The sequence below is a fragment of the Psammomys obesus genome, unplaced genomic scaffold (genome assembly GCF_907164565.1).
Source record: "Psammomys obesus unplaced genomic scaffold, mPsaObe1.curated_primary_1811, whole genome shotgun sequence".
Lineage (NCBI taxonomy): Eukaryota > Metazoa > Chordata > Mammalia > Rodentia > Muridae > Psammomys > Psammomys obesus.
In genome coordinates this window covers 14207-32159 of record NW_026591597.1, presented here as the reverse complement: position 1 = coordinate 32159, position 17953 = coordinate 14207, and the positions used below count along the sequence as shown (strand labels likewise).

General features: G+C 42.1%; 1 protein-coding gene across 1 annotated transcript in view; it reads right to left on the bottom strand.

Annotated features, from left to right (window-relative positions):
* Itk (IL2 inducible T cell kinase) overlaps positions 1-17953 on the bottom strand; it is a 40971-nt gene that overhangs the window by 12771 nt on the left and 10247 nt on the right. The window contains exons 5-8 of the mRNA XM_055610714.1: positions 17203-17243; positions 12422-12573; positions 10460-10525; positions 4238-4292 (exon numbers count right to left, since the gene is read on the bottom strand). Coding sequence (XP_055466689.1) covers positions 4238-4292; positions 10460-10525; positions 12422-12573; positions 17203-17243 — 314 coding nt within the window. The remainder of the gene's footprint in view (positions 1-4237; positions 4293-10459; positions 10526-12421; positions 12574-17202; positions 17244-17953) is intronic.

Sequence of the window (17953 nt, the reverse complement as noted above, 5' to 3'; positions counted from 1 at the left end):
ATTGCGAAGGCCAGAAGTGAAGGTCAGAATTAGACGGGAACCTTATATGGAAGTCGTACAGTTTATATATACACAGGGAAAATATCTACAATGTAGAATAACAGAAGCCCCTCCATCCCTCAGTCCCAAAGGTGAGTTTCTGCATTAACACACACGGGGGGGGGGGGGGAGAATATAATGCATTCAATAAGCTTTTTGCCTATTAAGATATTTTTATGTATACTTTTTTTTTTTTGTAAATGGAATCATGTGGTTTTCTGTGAGTGGGTCCTTTCATTTATAATATTGTTTCCAAGGACCACCTAGGTGGTGACAGGTGTAAGGACTTCACTCCTACTTGTGGCTGAGTGTCATTCCACTTTTTTCCATTTATCAGCTGGCAGTCACCTTTTGTCTGTTGGGAGTAGAGACTTTGTCTCGATTGTTTTGCTCAACAGGCTGTTTATGGTGTTATCCACACCTCGAAGATAGGATAGCTTGGGGTTTTTGTTTGTTTGTTTGTTTGTTTTTGTTTTTACTATCTGCCAAATAAAGCATCTTTGGCTCTTGGCTGATTGGAATGTGATGGGTTAAACTTGAGACAGGAAGAAACAGACCTCAAGCAGAGGCTGGTTTTATCTGGTTATGTCATTTATTCTAAAGGAAGAAACACAGACCAAAAAGACCAGAAGCTCACCAACTGTCTGAAGAGAAGAGCGGAAACATCTCTTTTATCTAACCGATACTATCTGGTTGTTTGTGTTGGCGGTACTGTTTCAAAGAGTCACTGTTTTTCTGTAAATAAGTTGTGATTACAGCAGTCCTCGGCTGTAAGCACTCTATAAACACCAGGTGAAGGAGAGGTAAGGGTCATGGTTAGGTCTGCAAAGCATGGAAGGCTCCACTTCCACCAAACACTCTTTCTCCATTGCAGTTGATGTGGGTGGCATCTGGTGAAAGCTACAGAGACTCTCACTGAGTCTGAGGAAAGCACTGCCTTACCACACACTTCCTGCAAGGAGCTGAGAGGTTGCCATAGCCACAGAGCCCCTGAAGAGGGTCACAGAGGGGGGCTTCACTTCCTCTCAACACAGTCAAGATCTCAGGGTGATTTTTATTGCCTCACTTAGAAAAACAAAGAGGCAACAACAGAAAAGATTATGGAAGGAGATGAAGCATGTGCGTGACGCTGGTGGGATGGGAGGAAAGAGTAGATCATGGACTTTCTTATACTATCTGTCTATTTGAAGACACAGTCCTGCTGTAGTGAGCCATGCCACTGATCCTCTGAGTGTGGCCTCAGTTTATCGGCCTTTCAATACAAAGAAGATGAACCAGCTGGTCTTTCAAGGGAGCTCTAGCTGCAGCCATCTTGGAGTATTGTTAATTCCAGACGTTTCCTGATTAAGAGTGTACGTGTCAATTTCCTCATCTGCAAATTGACCTTTGTAAGGCTATTGGGAGACTTGAATACAGAATAGTTCCTGGAATATAGTCCCCGGGCATTGATTATTAGGGTTATTAGTTTCCATTATTATCACATGCTGCTGTATAGCATCTGTTGGAAGCCATGAATTACATTGCTTGTCTTCATCTGAGACATGTTTCAGTGTCTTTCTTTCTGTCCAGAGGACTTGAAAGTGATTTTGTAGAAGATAATCTCAAAACAAAGGTATGCTATTGTCAAAGACAGTCTGATGCTTTGAGGTCTTGTCATGCTGAAGTATGCTTTAAATGGCTCTGACGTACATGGTCCACACTGTGGGGGTGAGGGTGGGGGCGGGGTTGGGGATTCTTCTCTTAAAACGAACCCCTTTTAAGTCACCATTGCATCTTTGATGACATCCTGGAATCACAGAAGTGTAAGAAACCCAGGTTAGGCTCCTGCCTGAAGGGTGGGTCACCAGAGTGTAGATGCTGCTGCCTGCTTGAGGATAGCCAGGGAAGGGACACCTGCTCACAGGACCTGACTGACCCTCTCTCTAGATAGGCTCAGGCTGAAGGGAAATGCTAAGACTGAGGGCAGAGTGCCGACAGAGCCACGGGAGAAGTGACACTGCACCTTAATGTTCAAACCAGAAAAAAAAAAAATCACAGCTCATGGCTAGGCAGAGGACTGGATTATTAAAGGAGGCGTCAGTTGAAGAACTGGCCGAATAGGTATGAGATCCTTCTCCATGTCCCTTCGCTAATTTAAGTCACATAATCACTTGAGTGTTCCCGGGAGTGTTTGGATAGGCCTGGAGTACAGGAGAAAAAAATAATTTTTTTTTGGAGATGTTGTTTTAATTTTTTTATATTTATGAGCATGAATTTATATACAGAAGTCTGCAGAGGCCAGAAGAAAGAATTGTGTCTCCTGTCACCTGCCATACGGATGCTGCAGATTGAACTTGGTCCTCTGCAAGAGCAGTAAGCATTATTAGACATTGAGTCATATCTCTAGGCTGGGGTTTATGTTTTTAAAGTTTCCCCGAGGATATTCCTGACCAGCCAGGTTCCTAGAATAGATGTTAACTTGAAAACACACAGTAAGCATTTGGTGAACTCATTCATGCAACTACTAACTTTGTACTAAGCATAGTAGGAACAAGGTAAAGTGGAGAAATACAGAAACACATGCACATGTCATTAACACAGTCTATAACCTAGAAGCTTCAGTTAATAACAGGGGACATGAACATAATCCACCTCGTAAGACTCTGAGTATACTGGAGAAACAGCATGATTGAGTCAGATAGCGAGTGTATAAAACATAGAAGGAAAACCTCACACTCTAACTGTCCAGAACACAGACTTGTAGGGCATTTCTGAAGTTTGCCTTTAGACTTACCTAAGAAGGGATAGAATATTTGGTAAGTGAATTCAAAATATTAGCAAGAACAAACGTCTGAACAGTCTGAGCAAGCAAAAGATATTTATATGTCTCAAAACGGCTCAGCAACAAGAATTGATTTCATTTGTCATTGATGTGGGCTGTTTGAAGCTTTCCACCGATTTTATTGAGGATTCGACAGAACGTAATGAAAATGTCCTTGTTTAGGCTCAGCACAATGCAGAGTCTTAGTTCTGTGCTCTTTGTAATTACTTCATGTTACTCAAGCTCAACTGTTTTCCAGCAACTCAGGCTGAGGAATGAGATGAACTGGCTATATATGTGTCCTAAGCCCAAATCAAGAAAATGCAGGCTCCTGAGAATTACTTTTGGAGGTCCTGTTTCTGCAGATCTGCCATGAGATCTTAGAACCTGTAGCTTTGTTATAATTATTTATCGTGTGTGTGGGGGTTTGGGGGAGATGTATGTGGAGGTCAGACGACAACTGTGGGAGTCAGGTCTCTCCCTCCATCATGCGCGTCCTGGGTGGTGAACTCAGGTTGTCAGGCTTGATGGAAAGATCCTATACCCACTAAGCCATGCCACAGGCCCCTGAGAATCTGCATTTTAAACATCTGCAACAATTCAGACATAAGGTCTATTGGGAACCAGAAGAAATGATTAATTGCTGAGGACCAAGGAGAAACGAGCATCCAAGGACTCAGCTCAGTTCCTTCCCTCTGGGTCCACTTTCCAACTTCTTTGATCTTGGTATCTTTCCCACTCACCTGTGATTGAGTGAGATTCAGTGGCCCAGTAGGGTCCAGTTGCAATGGCAGTGACTAACTATGCACCGGGCCAGGAGAACGTAAGGGTAGCATCCAAGGGTAACAGATCAATGGCGCTCTGTTGTACTCTGATGTTCAATTTGTCCTCACTGATGCATGGGGGCCCAGAAGGCAGAGAAGAAATCCCCACAGTCACCCACTGAGTTGATGACAGAATAAAGACCTGGACAGTGGTGCCCATCCCATCATATCCTGCTTCCTTTCTTCTCATCCATCTTTCCCTTAACTCTGAGATCCCTGGTGAGGTCATTCTCTCTCTGCCAGACTTCATGGCTTTTGAGAAGAAACTGTAGGTGAAAAATCTGTGGGATTCCTGTAAACTACAGCCCCTCCAGTAATCCATCCCGGAGAGCCAGAGACGAGTAAAAGCAGAGCAGCCCTGAGGCCAAGGTCACCGCAGCAGTAACATTAGCACTGAGGCCCAGCATCTCCCCCCTTTCCATTCCTGTGCTTTCTGGCCCCCAAAATCCTCAGAATATTCATCCATAGACTTGAAAGCCATTGTGAAGCCAACATAGGAATCTACCATATTAGCATAACCATATGGAGACCGTGCAAGTTCCTTTCAGTCAGTAGACAGATGAAGCATACTCACCGTGTCCATAAGGAGCTTTTCAGCTTTGTCGCGGCTGATGCTTTTATTGTACCACCTGAAAGCCAAAAACAAGTCATGTGTCACAGTTTGAATACTTCATTGCTTACTTATAAAAGATAATGCTTGAAAATCATGTGTTTGCTTTCTGCTTCTACCAGTGACTTCAAACTCAAAAGGAAAGCCATGACCATTTCCAGGTAGTAGGGTGTTTATCTGAAGAAAGAAAGAAAGAAAGAAAAAACAAAACAAAACAAAACAATAAAGCAAGAATTGGTATCATTCTGGTAATTGTTGAAGCTGAGTTTCAGGGCCTTCTTTTTCTAATGCACTCTACTTTTGTGCAGGTTGGAAATTTTCCATGATAGTGTTGCAGAAAACATTCATCTCTCCCATTTCATGTGTCAGTGGGTGGCTGTAAGTAGGAGGGTGTTAAGCAGCCATAAAAAAAAAAAAACGTTAATTCTAATTTGCAAGTTTAGCAACTATCCTTTGAAAACAGTTGCCATATTCTCTTCTTAAGATTGGGCCTCCAGACTTTTTGCAAAGTTTTTGTAGTTGATGAATGTAGTTAATAAATGGCAAAAAACAGGAATAATTTTTAAGAATGAGGTTTTTGAATGTTATTACAGGGCTGAGATGTATTTTGACCATCCAAATCATTTAGGTAAGAGACAGTGTGGAGAAGGGACTGACTGCCACAAGGCTAAGAAGAAGAAAGACAGGAAATGGCCATGCAGGCTATTCAGTATCCATGCATGTGTATTCCTGCAGGATGGTCAGTAGCCCATGTAGATATGCAGATATGTATGCAAGTTGGCCAATAGACCCATGTGGATGTGCAGGCTGGCCACACCTCTCCCTCAATCCCTCACTTGCCCATCCCTTCTCATTCTAGCCCTTAGTGGTAGTTTAAAGCATCCAATTGAATATATGCTACCGTATATACGATACAAAGAAGACAAAAAATAAATAAAAGCCTCAGCCCTCTAACGTTCACAGATCTGCAGCACTTGAATAATAATTCTCTAGAAGCCTGAAGGTTACTTCCTGGTAAAGGAAGCCTACAGGGCCTAATTTCTGGACCAGAAAGCCTACAACAAAAGTAGAATGGTCATCAGTTGACAATTTATTTTGGAAGTTAATAGACACAGGAGCAGCTGTAGGTGGGGAAGAAATAGTATCTACAGAACTTGTTTGGCTACTCCAGAGCATCCAAGAAGAAGAGAATCAGGAGTATGTGAGGGCAGACTGTATACCTCCACAGGTCCCAGAGGGCCAGCAAGCATGCTTCATCCCATCCAAGCTTCAAGCAGTGTGTATGGGTTGCTAGAGCTGTGCATCTAAAGTGTGAAACAAGTCGGGTTCAGTGGACAGTAGTGTCGTGTCATAAAGTAAGGTCTGCTTGAGTTCAGTGTGCAGGGAATGAGGAAGTGCAGTGTCTTGCTTGCCTCTGCCTTGCATGATCCCACCTTGAGCAGAGGAGGGATCAGAGTCAAATGGGGCCTGGTACAGGAGCCTCACTTCTGCAGTTCTGCTGTTTTGTCATTTCAGTTGCTCACAGTCAACCCATGGTGCCAGCAAATACCGAATGGATGCTTCTAGAAATTAAGAACTCTAAGTTCTGAGTAGCATGATGAAATCTCATGATGTTTATCTAGGATATAACTTACCCTTGAGACAGCATATCTACTGACATATACTACCTACCTATTAGTCACATGGTAGCTGTGTGGGTCACTAGATAGATTGCCACAGTACTGCTGTGTCTGTGTTCAAGTGACTCTTATTTAATGCAAGAGAAGTTATGATGTTATAACCTCTATTTCATCACTAGACATTAGTGTTAATCTTTCAATGTATCTAATTTAAAGTAAGCCCTCCCACAGGCTCTAGATAGAGGGAAAAGCATAGTATATCCTGAGCTCAGAACTACCTGCAGTTTCAGGATACCCTGTAGGTCATAGAACACACTCCCAGGAATTAGTTGGCTACTGCAACCTGTCCAAGGTCCCACTTCTAAACTGAGGCAGGAAACCTGAATCCAGTTAAGTCACCAACCCATGATACCTTACCAGTTGGTACAGTTTTGAGTTCTTTTGCAAAACTCACCTGAAAGTAGTCAAAATTAAGTTAAAGAATTAAAAAGTCTGGATAGCTTTCCTATGTCTAGCTATATATTAAATATCAGAATATTTCCTTATGTTATATAATTTTCTAGCTGGGCTTCCATAACCCAGGAAATGAAAGATGGCAGTGTATGGTCCAAATGGGTTCACTGACCATATGGTTTTTATTATGAAAATGACTTAAAATTCTTCTAGGTCGGGGATACGGATTTTTACTTACCGCCTGGGGCCCATCAATTCCCTACTGGTTTTTATTTTGTTGAGGCCTTGAATTTGCTTCTTGAATCATAAACAAAGGGATTTTGATAAAGTGCCAAAACAAACACAGCTATTCAGCGAAGCAGTCATTTAAAATAAACAACTGTCTTTTTTTTCCTCCAAAGGCATTGACCATAAAACAATTATTTCAGCTAAGTATCTCTCATCTATGTTTCATCTCGGCACAAACATCCTTGGAAAGGATGAATCATCTCTCAGCCCAGGGAAGGGCTATTCACACATATTTGATCAAAATATTGAGAGACACTCTTAAGACAATGATAGCACTTGGTTCCTGGCACCCATTCAGACTGCAGAAACCGTTACCTTGGTCATTGACTCCTAATTCGTTAGTGGAAGTTCTAGTTATCGAGTATCTTTTTTTCTCTGGTGTTTTATATTTAGCGAGTACTAAATTTTTTTTGCGGTGGGGAATTATTTCATCGTCGGGTCATAGTCCATTATCAAGGGAAGCCAAGGCAGGACCCTCAAAGGAGGAGCTGGGAGCAGAAACCATGGAGGAATGCTGCTGACTAGCTTATTCCCAGGCCCATAGTTAGCTATCTTCTTTTTTCTACCCCCCCTTTTTAATTTTTGAGATTATAATTTAATTAAAACAATTCTCCCTTCTCTTTCCTCCATCCAAACCCTTCCATGTGTCCCTCCCTGATCGTTCCCCAATGCAAAGCCTATTTTTTCACTGATTGTTAGTGCACATCATCCTAACTGTAACCTGCTCAGTCTGCAGAATGCTACCTGTACGAATGTTTTCAGGGCTGACCCCTGGGCAGTGGGCAACCCATTAACGTGATCTTCCCTCAGATGCTTAGAGTTCTTTGTGTGGGGGTGAGGCCTTGTGGGCTTCTCAGCATCCAGTTTGTCAAGTTCATCGGTGCTCTCCTCGTTCAGTTCCCAGGTGAGCAGTCCTGTTAGTGAGGCTTTAGGGTGTAGCTGCTGACTTTACCAGGAGAGGCACTCTCTCAGCAGATTCCCGAATACTCTGGCTCTAACGGCCTGTCTGCCTCATCTCCTACGATGTTCCTGAGCCTTGGGTAGCAGAGTGTTTTATAGATATACCCACTGGGACTGGGCTCCACAACTCTGCATTTCAGGGCAGGCAAGATGGCTCAGGTAGTAAAAAGTGATTGCAGAGACTGCATGATTTCAATCCCTGGAACACAGGTGGAAGGAGAGAACCAACTCTAGAAAGTTGTCCTCTTACTTCCACACATCCTTCATGGCACATGCAAGCACACTCGCACAACAATAATAAAGTTTAAAATTGTTTCAGAGTTATAGGAAAGTATAAAGCAACGCCCATTCACCCTTTACCTACATGAATTAGTGACTGAAATTTTATATATTTACCACTCTCTCTAGATAATTTAGGCATATGGATAGGCATATGTAATTATTCTATCTATCTATCATCTATCTATCTATCTATCTATCTATCTATCTATCATCTATCTATCTGTTGTTGTGTGTCTATGATATGATATATCATTTGCCGTGATACATGTGTGTGTAGGACAGAGGACATCTTTATGGAACTCCTCCTCTCCTTTCACCTTCATGCACATTTGGGAATCAAACTCATGTCATCAGAGAACAGCAAGCACTGTGCACATCAGCCCTGGCATAGCTTTCCTGCATTACTTGAGAGTAGACTTCTACTCCTGAATACTTAGTGGGTCTGTTTCCATGAATGGTAATGTCTACAGATATTTTGTCTAGTTGCAGACCTTACCAAAATTGTATTACTTTTCTTAGTACTGTGCTGGTAACAAAACATTTTTATGGTTATAGATCCAATCGCAGATTACTTATGTATTTAGTCACTGTATTCCTTAGTTTTCTTTAACGGGAACCAATTTCTCAGCCTTTTGTGGCTTTCATCATAATTGGTTTTGAAGAGTAAAGGCTATTATTTTATAGAATATGCCTTCATTTGGACTTGCTACTGTATCCTCATGATTAAGTTCCTATTGTGCATGTTTTGGAGCAGGAATAACAAACACTATTTTGGAGCCGTATTGAGGCGGATGTTGATTATAAGATAGGGTCTACCAGGTATCTCCATCTTGTAGTCACACTGATTTGTGAAAGGGTAACTTTGAGCCTATAAATACACTAACGCCATATCACATTGTATATCACAACTACCCTGTTGTGACAGCCATTGATTTTGCCAGGTCTGATACTTTTGAGCTACAAATGCTGGTTTTCAAGCTTTGTCATCCTTCTACATGCATTCTTTTTTTTTTACATTCTCCTAAGAACGAACGGCCTATTTACTTAGTTGCTTACCTATTACTCTATTTTATGGATTATTATTTTATTTAATGAGTTATAGTCTACCACTATCTTCATTTGTTTTGATGCTCAAACTGTCCCAGTTCAGTCAGTAGGAACACTAAAAAAAAAAACTTACTTCTGTGCCTGTTTGGCATGATTAAATCACTGAAACGAAATTTCAAAAACATTTTTTTAGTTCTTTCTAGTGCAACAAGATATTCCAGGTCTGTCTTGTTCTTTTCTTGCCTCAGCCCTGGAGTCTGCATTCTCCACTGCTTCCAGAAATTACAGCTGTCTTTAGAGGGGAATATCATTCAGAACTAAGGTCACAGCGGTAGGTGTAGAGCTTCTAGCCTCCAAGCTAGGGAGTACATATGCATAGTGGGTACTTTGTACACTGGATCAAATTTTATCAAACATTTGACATTTCTACTGAAATAGATCCATGAACTCTTCTTGTAAGCAACAGCTTAGCGATAAGCACTTAGCACAGCCTGTTGGGGGTACATTGTGTGAAGGTGTGTCTCTGTATTTTCAATTGTTGATTGCTAAACCGGCTGAGGGCTAAGTACCAGCTGGATCTTGGCGTTATTTCCACGGCCCATCGCCAGTCTTATATTTTGTAAATATCTGTCCTTCCTTACTTGCCTACTGATTATATAAATAAAGAGCTGACAGCCAATAGCTGGGCAAGAAGTGGAGGGTGGAACTTCTGAGAGAGGGGTTAGGGGGGAAGGGAGGAAGCCTGAAAAGCTTCAAAAGCGGGAGATTCGAAAGCAAACAGGGAGGTAGAAGGAGGTGATGGACTAGAGCAGAGCAGAGAGGTAAAACTAGGAGTAGTTGGGTTAAGCTAGATAGATATCTGGGAATCTGCGCAGCTAAAAGGCCTAAGCTTTAAAATATTAAAAAGCCCCTGTGTCATTATTTGTGCTGCTGGTGGGTTCGAAAGTCGAGTTACACCGCCCAAGCAGATACTTGGATATACCTGTGGGCATCAATGTTGTCCTGATACTGGAAATACTGTGTTTAACCATGGCTTAAGTCAGTTGATAAATTATCCAATATTCATAGGGATTTTATTTCTCAAGTGATACCAATACTTGGGATTTCCAGAAAAGACTTCTCTTTTCAGAGTCTTTTCAAGGCCCCTATGAACCATTCCATTATAAAAGGAAAAGGCAGTATGCTGACCACATTCCCTTTTCTCTTATTTGGGCTAAACCTTTACTGTTTTAGTGATCAAAGACTAGAAAAAAAAAGAGGGGGGGGGAGAAAGGAAACCGTTGAATACTTTTATAGCAACCAATAATTTATGTTGGACCTAAGAAGAACATTTTAGTATCATAGATCTAAAAAGCTAATCAAAGCAGAATCTGGTGATAAATGCTTTTAACCCTAGAACTTAGAAGGCAGAGACTGGTTAATCTTGACCTTTAGAACAAGCCAGTCTGGTCTTCATAGTGAATTCCAGACCAGCCAGACCTTTCCTCAACAAACAAACAAACAATATACAAATGAGTGATTTAAAAAAGTATCTTACTCATAGGTTTCAAGGTTATTTGGAGATTTTTCCACCAGGTAACTGCTTGGTGCATACCCTTCATGCCTGTAAAAAGAAAAACTAGTGTTTAGACTAGCAGACAACTGATTTTTACATTTTCATTTAATAGATTTAATCCACTAATGTCCTTTAAGAATGGAAAGCCTCATGGTATTTGGCATTTGTGATAAGACATTTGAAAAATAGAAATAAGATAGCTGACGAAAGTAACAAAGGTATGCTTGGTTGAAAGCAACATACTCCAACAATAAACCTAAAATATAATAAATAACAAATGGCTATTTTACCTAAAGGGCTCTGCTTGCTGTTCTCATCATAAAATTTCCTCTATTGGAAAAACACCGTTCAAAATTTATTTTCTATAATTAGTTTGTGTGATGTTAGTATTTCTCCACTTTATGATATCATTTTCAAGCAAGGAAATAAAAATAATTAAGATATAAAAAGCCAACTTTCCAACCACATGTCCTTAAAGACTGTTCACAGTTGGTGATATACACGTTTAAAAATCTCCCTAATTGAGCATCTTCAGATTAAGAACCATGAGGATAAGGATAAGGTCAGGAAGAGAAGATGGCCTATGCCTGTGATCTTGGAATTCGGGAGGCTGACGCAGGAGGATAGCTGTGAATTTGAGGCTGGCCTGGGTTACACAGTGAGTTCCAAGCCAGCCTGAGGTACAGTGTGAGACTCTGTATAAGATATTAAAAAAAAAAAAAGTCAAGGTCAGGCTGGATTCCAAGGTGAAGTCTAACAGTTGAATTGGAATTGATAATACAGAAATGAAACATGACAAAAGTTATCGAGCATTTTCAACACTTTTTACATTGTATATAGCTTTGTAGATCTTGAAGACACTTCGTATTCATCCCTAGCACCAGAAAGCTGGTAAAGAATCCCCTCAACTCTCTCGGCTTCTAGTTCTTACAAGCGAAGTGAGTAATTTAAACTTGATTTCATGTAAAATACCTCTAGATTCTGCCAATGTACATGAAGATGAACAGAAAGACTCCCTTCTCTCACCCTCTCAGAGCTTAGTAATAGCCAGTGTTGGCTTTCTGTAATTCTGTTGGGAGGTATGCAAGTTTGTTAAAATTCTAGGAGAAATTATCTGGAAAGATGAAAACATCATATACTCTGACCTAGCATAACTCAACATCTCCCCAGTCAGAACTGGGATATATGCGCATACATATACGCATGCATCCAAAAGATTGTCATCGCCTGGTCTTCACTCAAGCTTTGTTGAAAATAACACATACGGGGCTGCAGAAACGGCTCCGTGGTTAAGACCGCTTGTGCTTGCAGAGCACCTGGGTTGTTTTTTGTTTTTCGTTTTCTTAGAATTATTTAATGTGTGAATGTTCTACCTGGATATATTTATGTGTACCGTGTGTGTGTGCATTGGATCCCCTCACACTGGAGTGAACCATCATGTTGAGATGTTTTTCATTCAAAACTCCACAATAGGGCCATTAGGATTTGTAGAACCCTGTTGTGTCCATGCATTATTTAATGATTGCTCTTCTAACGACATCTCCGGTGCCACCTGAGGCTTTCTAACATAACCGCTGCTCTATGCCATCTTTACACACTTTTTCTTTCCGCTTACTTCACAATGTGGTGCATTTAAAATGTATTTAAAAACATTAAGGACATCACAGAGCAAGTTGCCAAGCACCCAAACTGCCAATATCAGTGGAAAAATCAGGGGCTTTTAGATGAGTTGAGGACAGGGGTAGGTTAAGAGGAGGTACAGGGATTAAGTATGGTGAGTGTAAGCATCACTGCTACTTCTGGAAAGAATGACCATCTCACTCCTCTCTCCCTCCCACTGTGATCAGCTCTGCTTTCTTAATTCAGCCTCAGGGCAGCTGAAGGACGTGGGACATGCCTTCCCATATCTGCACTGTTCCCACAGTAGCCATGCACTCCTCTTACCCATTCTTGTCTTGAACCCTCCACCAGTGGGTCTCAGAGCTGTCCAGCAAATAGTACTCTTCATCACACTGCAGCGCAAGCTCCTGGGGATCACTGGTTTGGTAGTCGTACAAGGCAATGACCAGGGTTTCTTCTGGTTCCTGAAGTGACCGCTGCGGAAGAGACAGTAGAACCAAGCAAAGACACAAGAAGGTGGTGAGTTCCTGGGATCCTAGATTTTAGGCTAGGTCAACCTGGCAGCTCTCTCCATCCATTGGAGTTCTTTGCAGAGACAGCTGCTTTCCTCAAGTTAAAATTCTTTAAAAATTAGAATTATAGATCTGAGCAGATACAAACAGTAACAGTACCTACTTCTCTCATTCTGTGAGGCAAATTCTGATCCCAGTGAATTCCAATAAGCCATGTAATCTTCTCAGAAATTTATTGGTTTTTATACTGGTTCATCTGATTCATGGGTTTGCCCAGATCCATCAGATCAGAGGCTACCAGGGCCCCAAGAACTCATTTAACCAGTGATTTCATTTAGAATGGGAAATCAGATCCATGGCAAGAAACAGACATAGCCAGTTGCTAGAAAATTATCTCAGTGCTCCCTCCACATATGGCTCCCTTTTTCCTCTTGCAGAAACCTTGGCCTATGCCTCTGTCCCATACCATATTTCAATTAATATAAGATATTAATGACATGAAGAAAAGCTCAGAAGACAAACAACTGCCAGAGATCAAGATGAGCATATCCGAGACTGAGTGACAGGCTTAAGAACAGACTAAATATGGGAAAAGATTGAGTTACTGGCCAGAAGGTGATGTAGTGTTGGGGAGTCACAAATTCCAGGTACACTGACGTCTGCGTAGTTAATGGAGCTTGAAATAAGGTGGTGGGTGGGCTGACTCCTCCACACGGCTAAGTGCCTGTGGACCTGAGGCTTTGAATAGAACTAGGATATGGAGAAACTGTGTCCAAGGCACCCAAAGAAGGTACAGAAGTGATGCTATGTTGTCCAGGTTATTATAGATTCAATTCCCCGATTAACCCTTAAAAGAAAGAGCTAGGGAGTCTCACGATGGGGGTGCATTTCCCAGGAGTCATGCAGAACACATAGTGGGATACTCAGATATCACCAAGTTTGAGGTGTACCATGGGTATTTAATAGGCAAGGGCCAAGAATGCAAAATGTTCTGCTGTGTCTCACAGACTTTTCTTTGCAGAGACAGCTGTTTTCCTCAAGTTAAAATTCTTTATAAATTAGAATTATAGATCTGAGCAGATACAAACAGCAACAGTACCTGCTTCTCTCATTCTGTGAGGCAAATTCTGATCCCAGTGAATTCCAAGAAGCCATGTAATTTTCTCAGAAATTTATTGGTTTTTATACTGGTTCATCAGATTCATGGGTTCTGAATCCAGCTTCTGAATGTCCCAGTAGATATCCACATAGGGAAAACCCTGCATATAATTCTAGTACACAAGCGGCTTCTGTTGCACAATGTGTAGCTCACTGGACTTTTATAATAGTCAGGAAGACCCAAAGGCTAGGTGCCCAATAAAAAAGACTGGGTATTCCAGGAGTGCTTACACTCGGTTCAATTTAGAACACTTTTGGGAATTGTTTGCTGTTTTGGAAAATCATATCACTCATGGAAACACTAGAACTGGACTATCAACAAAACATTCCTGGATCTACGACACTTAAGTTGCCAAATTCAGTGGGTTCTGTCTATGGGTTTGGGCATTTCATGATGACTTCCCATACACTCATGGTCCCATATTTAAACTTAGGAATATAGTTTATTCTGGTTTTTTTGTTTTGTTTTCAATAGTATATTGCATTTATTTATTCTCTTAAGAAGGACTTGAAGGACTCGTTTTTGTAAATCCTTTAACACTATTTAAGATAAAAAAAAATGTCTTTTTCTTTATGCGTACGTGCATGTGTGTGTGTGTGTGTGTGTGTGTGTGTGTGTGTGTGTGTGTGTTGTGCTTGCCACATGAGCTCTGGTGCTCTCAGAAGAAAGCATTGGATCACTTGGAGCTGGAGTTTCTGGCAGCTGGTTGTGAGCAAAGCAGTAAGAGCGTGGGACAAGAACTTGGATCCTCTTGAAGAGCAGTCATTGCTCTTTACGGCTGAGTCATCTCTCTAGCCCCTACTTATGGATTTCCCCTTAGGGTAACAGGAGGATCTTTACAAAACATTTCTCATAAAACAGAGGGATTAGGTCTTAATCACTAGATTAAGTCAAGGGTTGGCATTTGTAGAAAAAGAGGGTAAAGAGGCTCAAGAAGGACCGGTTGAGGCCCTGGGGTGAGAAGGACGGGCTTGCAGTAGATGAAGGTCTTATTTCTTGGTCACTACTGCATGGCTGAGAATGGTTCTGGCTGCTAGGAGCTCTCCTGGTTGTAGGTGAGCAGAACTCCACAATGCTGAGACCTCACAGGTCAGACAAAAGTGGCAAAAAGGGTACCTTGCTTGGGAGCCAGGGGACAAGCAGATACATTTATGTGGCACCTTAGGAAGATCTTCTGGGTGAATTAGGAGAAATCTGACAAGAAGAGCTGAGCTCTGTAGTGGAGAGAACCAGGAAAAACTGGGGTCTGGACATGTGGACATGCCTCACTTGCACCCACAGGATAGAGAGCCTGGGTATGGGTTCCCCTGACTGTCGACATCCTCCATCTTGACTAACAGCAGCTACCCTGGTCCTCTGGAGGACAATTCCACAGTCTTCCTCAAGTAGAGCATGTTTTGGTTAGCCTCAATTGTCAACTTGATAACAACTAAAAATTATCTAGAAGAGAATCTCAGTTGAGAAACTTCCAAAATCATATTGGCAATCAGGGGATTGTTTTGTAGTTGATGCAGGAGCTCACTGTGGCCAGTAATACCCTGAAAAACATAAGAAAGCTAGCTAGGCAACAAACATCTGTGGTTTCTGCCGCACGTCCTTAGCTTTCAAGTGGGTTCCTTGGTTGGAGGTAAGGCTATATGGACTAGCAAGCAAGCCTGCCTTCAAGCTCCTGCCTTAACTTCCTTCAATGATAGACTATAACTTGGAATTTAAGAAAAATAAACCCTTTCCTCCCCTACACTGCTTTTGGTCAAGTTATTTTTTAACAGCAAGAGAAATGAAAATAAAACAGAAGAGCATAATGCCTGAAAGCATGGTGTAAAATATTGTTTCTCTGTATGACAACCTGAGATGCCATTGCCCTGCAGGGAAGAGACAGAAAAGGGGAAGTGAGAAATGATTTCAAGTGGCAAGGAGTAACAGAAACACTGCAACGGTTCTAGATGTATGGGCTGCATGGAGGACTCCAAACCCTTGTAGTGGTGGAGTTCAAGGAGTGATGGGCAAGCAGCATGCTCTGGCTTCACCTTCACTGACATTGACAGCAAGGGAAGAATAGGGTAACGAGAGAACGGGGAAGGGTGCTGGGTTTGGGGGGCCCACTAGAGGGAAAAAGAGAGGGCAGTGGGCTTCCAAGCCACGGCTGCAAGGCAGCTCTTGGAATAATGCTCAGAAGGTCAAGGAGAGTAGCAGACACCTGGTTTTCTGCAGCAATGTGAGTATCTCTGCTGTGATGTTTGAGTGTCAGCTAAGGAGAGATCTGGAAGTTAACCTGAGGCTGGAGGATTTAGAGTTTCCCCTCTGAGGATGCTGCCACTGTGGAGACATCACTGTGTTTGGCCCGAGGAGACAATCAGAGCTCACTCTTCAGGAAGAAGCATGAAGGAGCCAATTTGGAAGTTTCTGAGGGCGCGTACCCGAACGGGAGCACTGATGTTAACGTGGCCAGAGTGTGAGGGCTCTCCAGAGCTGGTTCTACAGGCCAGTCGTGTAAATCAGTTTACCACAGAGCAGTGCTTCTCAAACTTGAGTAGAGCTCAGAATCGCAGGGATGTATTACTATGCAGATAAAGAGCCTCTCTCCCAGTGTTACGGCTGGAGGGGGAGGGGTTGGTGTGTTCTTAAAGTGTGGCTGATGCTGGACGTCTGTGGACCATTTCTGGAGAATAACAACTCCAAAACCCATACACCAGAAGCTCCAGGTCCTGTTAGTACTGAATTGCCTTGGGGAAAACCCCAAGACTTGGTACTTGTTTTGCTAAGTTTGGAAGGGCTTTGGAATATATAAAGTATCATCAGGTGTTTGTCTCCGGAGTATTCTATATTGAGTCATAAAGAAAGCTAAATACTGGTGTTTGCGGACTGTGTATAGCAAGGTGGTGGTAAGGACCTTCATGGTCTTTTAAATGGACAGACCCACTTAATAAGTGGTTCTAAATCTGTTTCACAATGGTCGCATATCATACAACCTGCGTATCCGATATGTACGTTATGATTCATAACAGCAGCAAAATTACAGTTATGAAGTAGCAATGAAAAATAACTATGGGTGGGGATCACCACATCATGAGAAATTATTTTTTGTTTTGATGTTGTTGTTTTGGTTTTGGTTTGATTTTTCAAGACAGGGTTTCTCTGTGTAGCCTTGGATATCCTGAATTTGCTTTGTAGACCAGGCTGGGCTCAAACTCAGAGAGATCTGCCTTCCTCTGCCTCTCTGAGTGCTGGGATCACAGGCATGTCCCTCCGCACCCAACTGAGGAGCTGTATTAAAGAGTGGCAGCATTAGGAAGGTTGAGAACCACTGTACCCCATAGTCCCCAAAACCAATGTGTTAGATATACCCCAATTGCTACTGTTCACCACATGCGCAGAGACCTAAGAAAAGCAGAGAGACCACAACTAGGCTTACAGCACAAGCCCACCTCACTTACCCTGTTGTCTTCAGGAGTAGGAGGAAGAGGCTTCTTTGAAGCTGAAACAATAAAAACCAGAAAAAGATGAACATGAAACCCCAGTTTTTCAGAGAAAAGGGGCCCAAGGAGAGGAATGGAGAAAGGGGCACAAAGAGATGATGAAATAGAGGCACCAGAATCAACTCTGGTAGAACCTGTCTTTCATCTCTTGCACTTGCTAGTTTCCAATTCCCTTTTCTGGAAGATACTAGAAACTTCCAGATGTCAGTATTTTTGGATTCCTTCTGTATCCCCTGACTGGGGAGGGGCCAAGATTTGGGACCTTCTCTGCAGGTAGCAAGACTTCCATGAATACATGTTACCTTCTGAGCTCAGGAGTGGGAATGTGTGACTCAGAGACAGTGACTCACAACCTTCCTGATGTCACTGTGGGTTTGATGAGGTGGGAGGGCACTGTGCTTTCTGAGTGGGCTGAGATTGCTGTTAGTTCTCTTGAGGCATTTAAGTATGTATTCTTGATGCCTTATTCAAACTACACACCTTCAAAGTCAATCTCTCTCTTTCTCTTCTTTGTGTCTTCATATCTCCTTTCACTTGGCTTGCATCTCTTCTTTCTTGCTTCTTTTCTCTTGTTTTTAACCCTCTCTACTTTCTTTTTTATTTCTTTATCTTTATCTATGGACCATATTCCTATACCACATCACAGTTCAGCCCTCGAAATAATGGACAAAATAGTGTGTGTGTGTGTGTGTGTGTGTGTGTGTGTGTG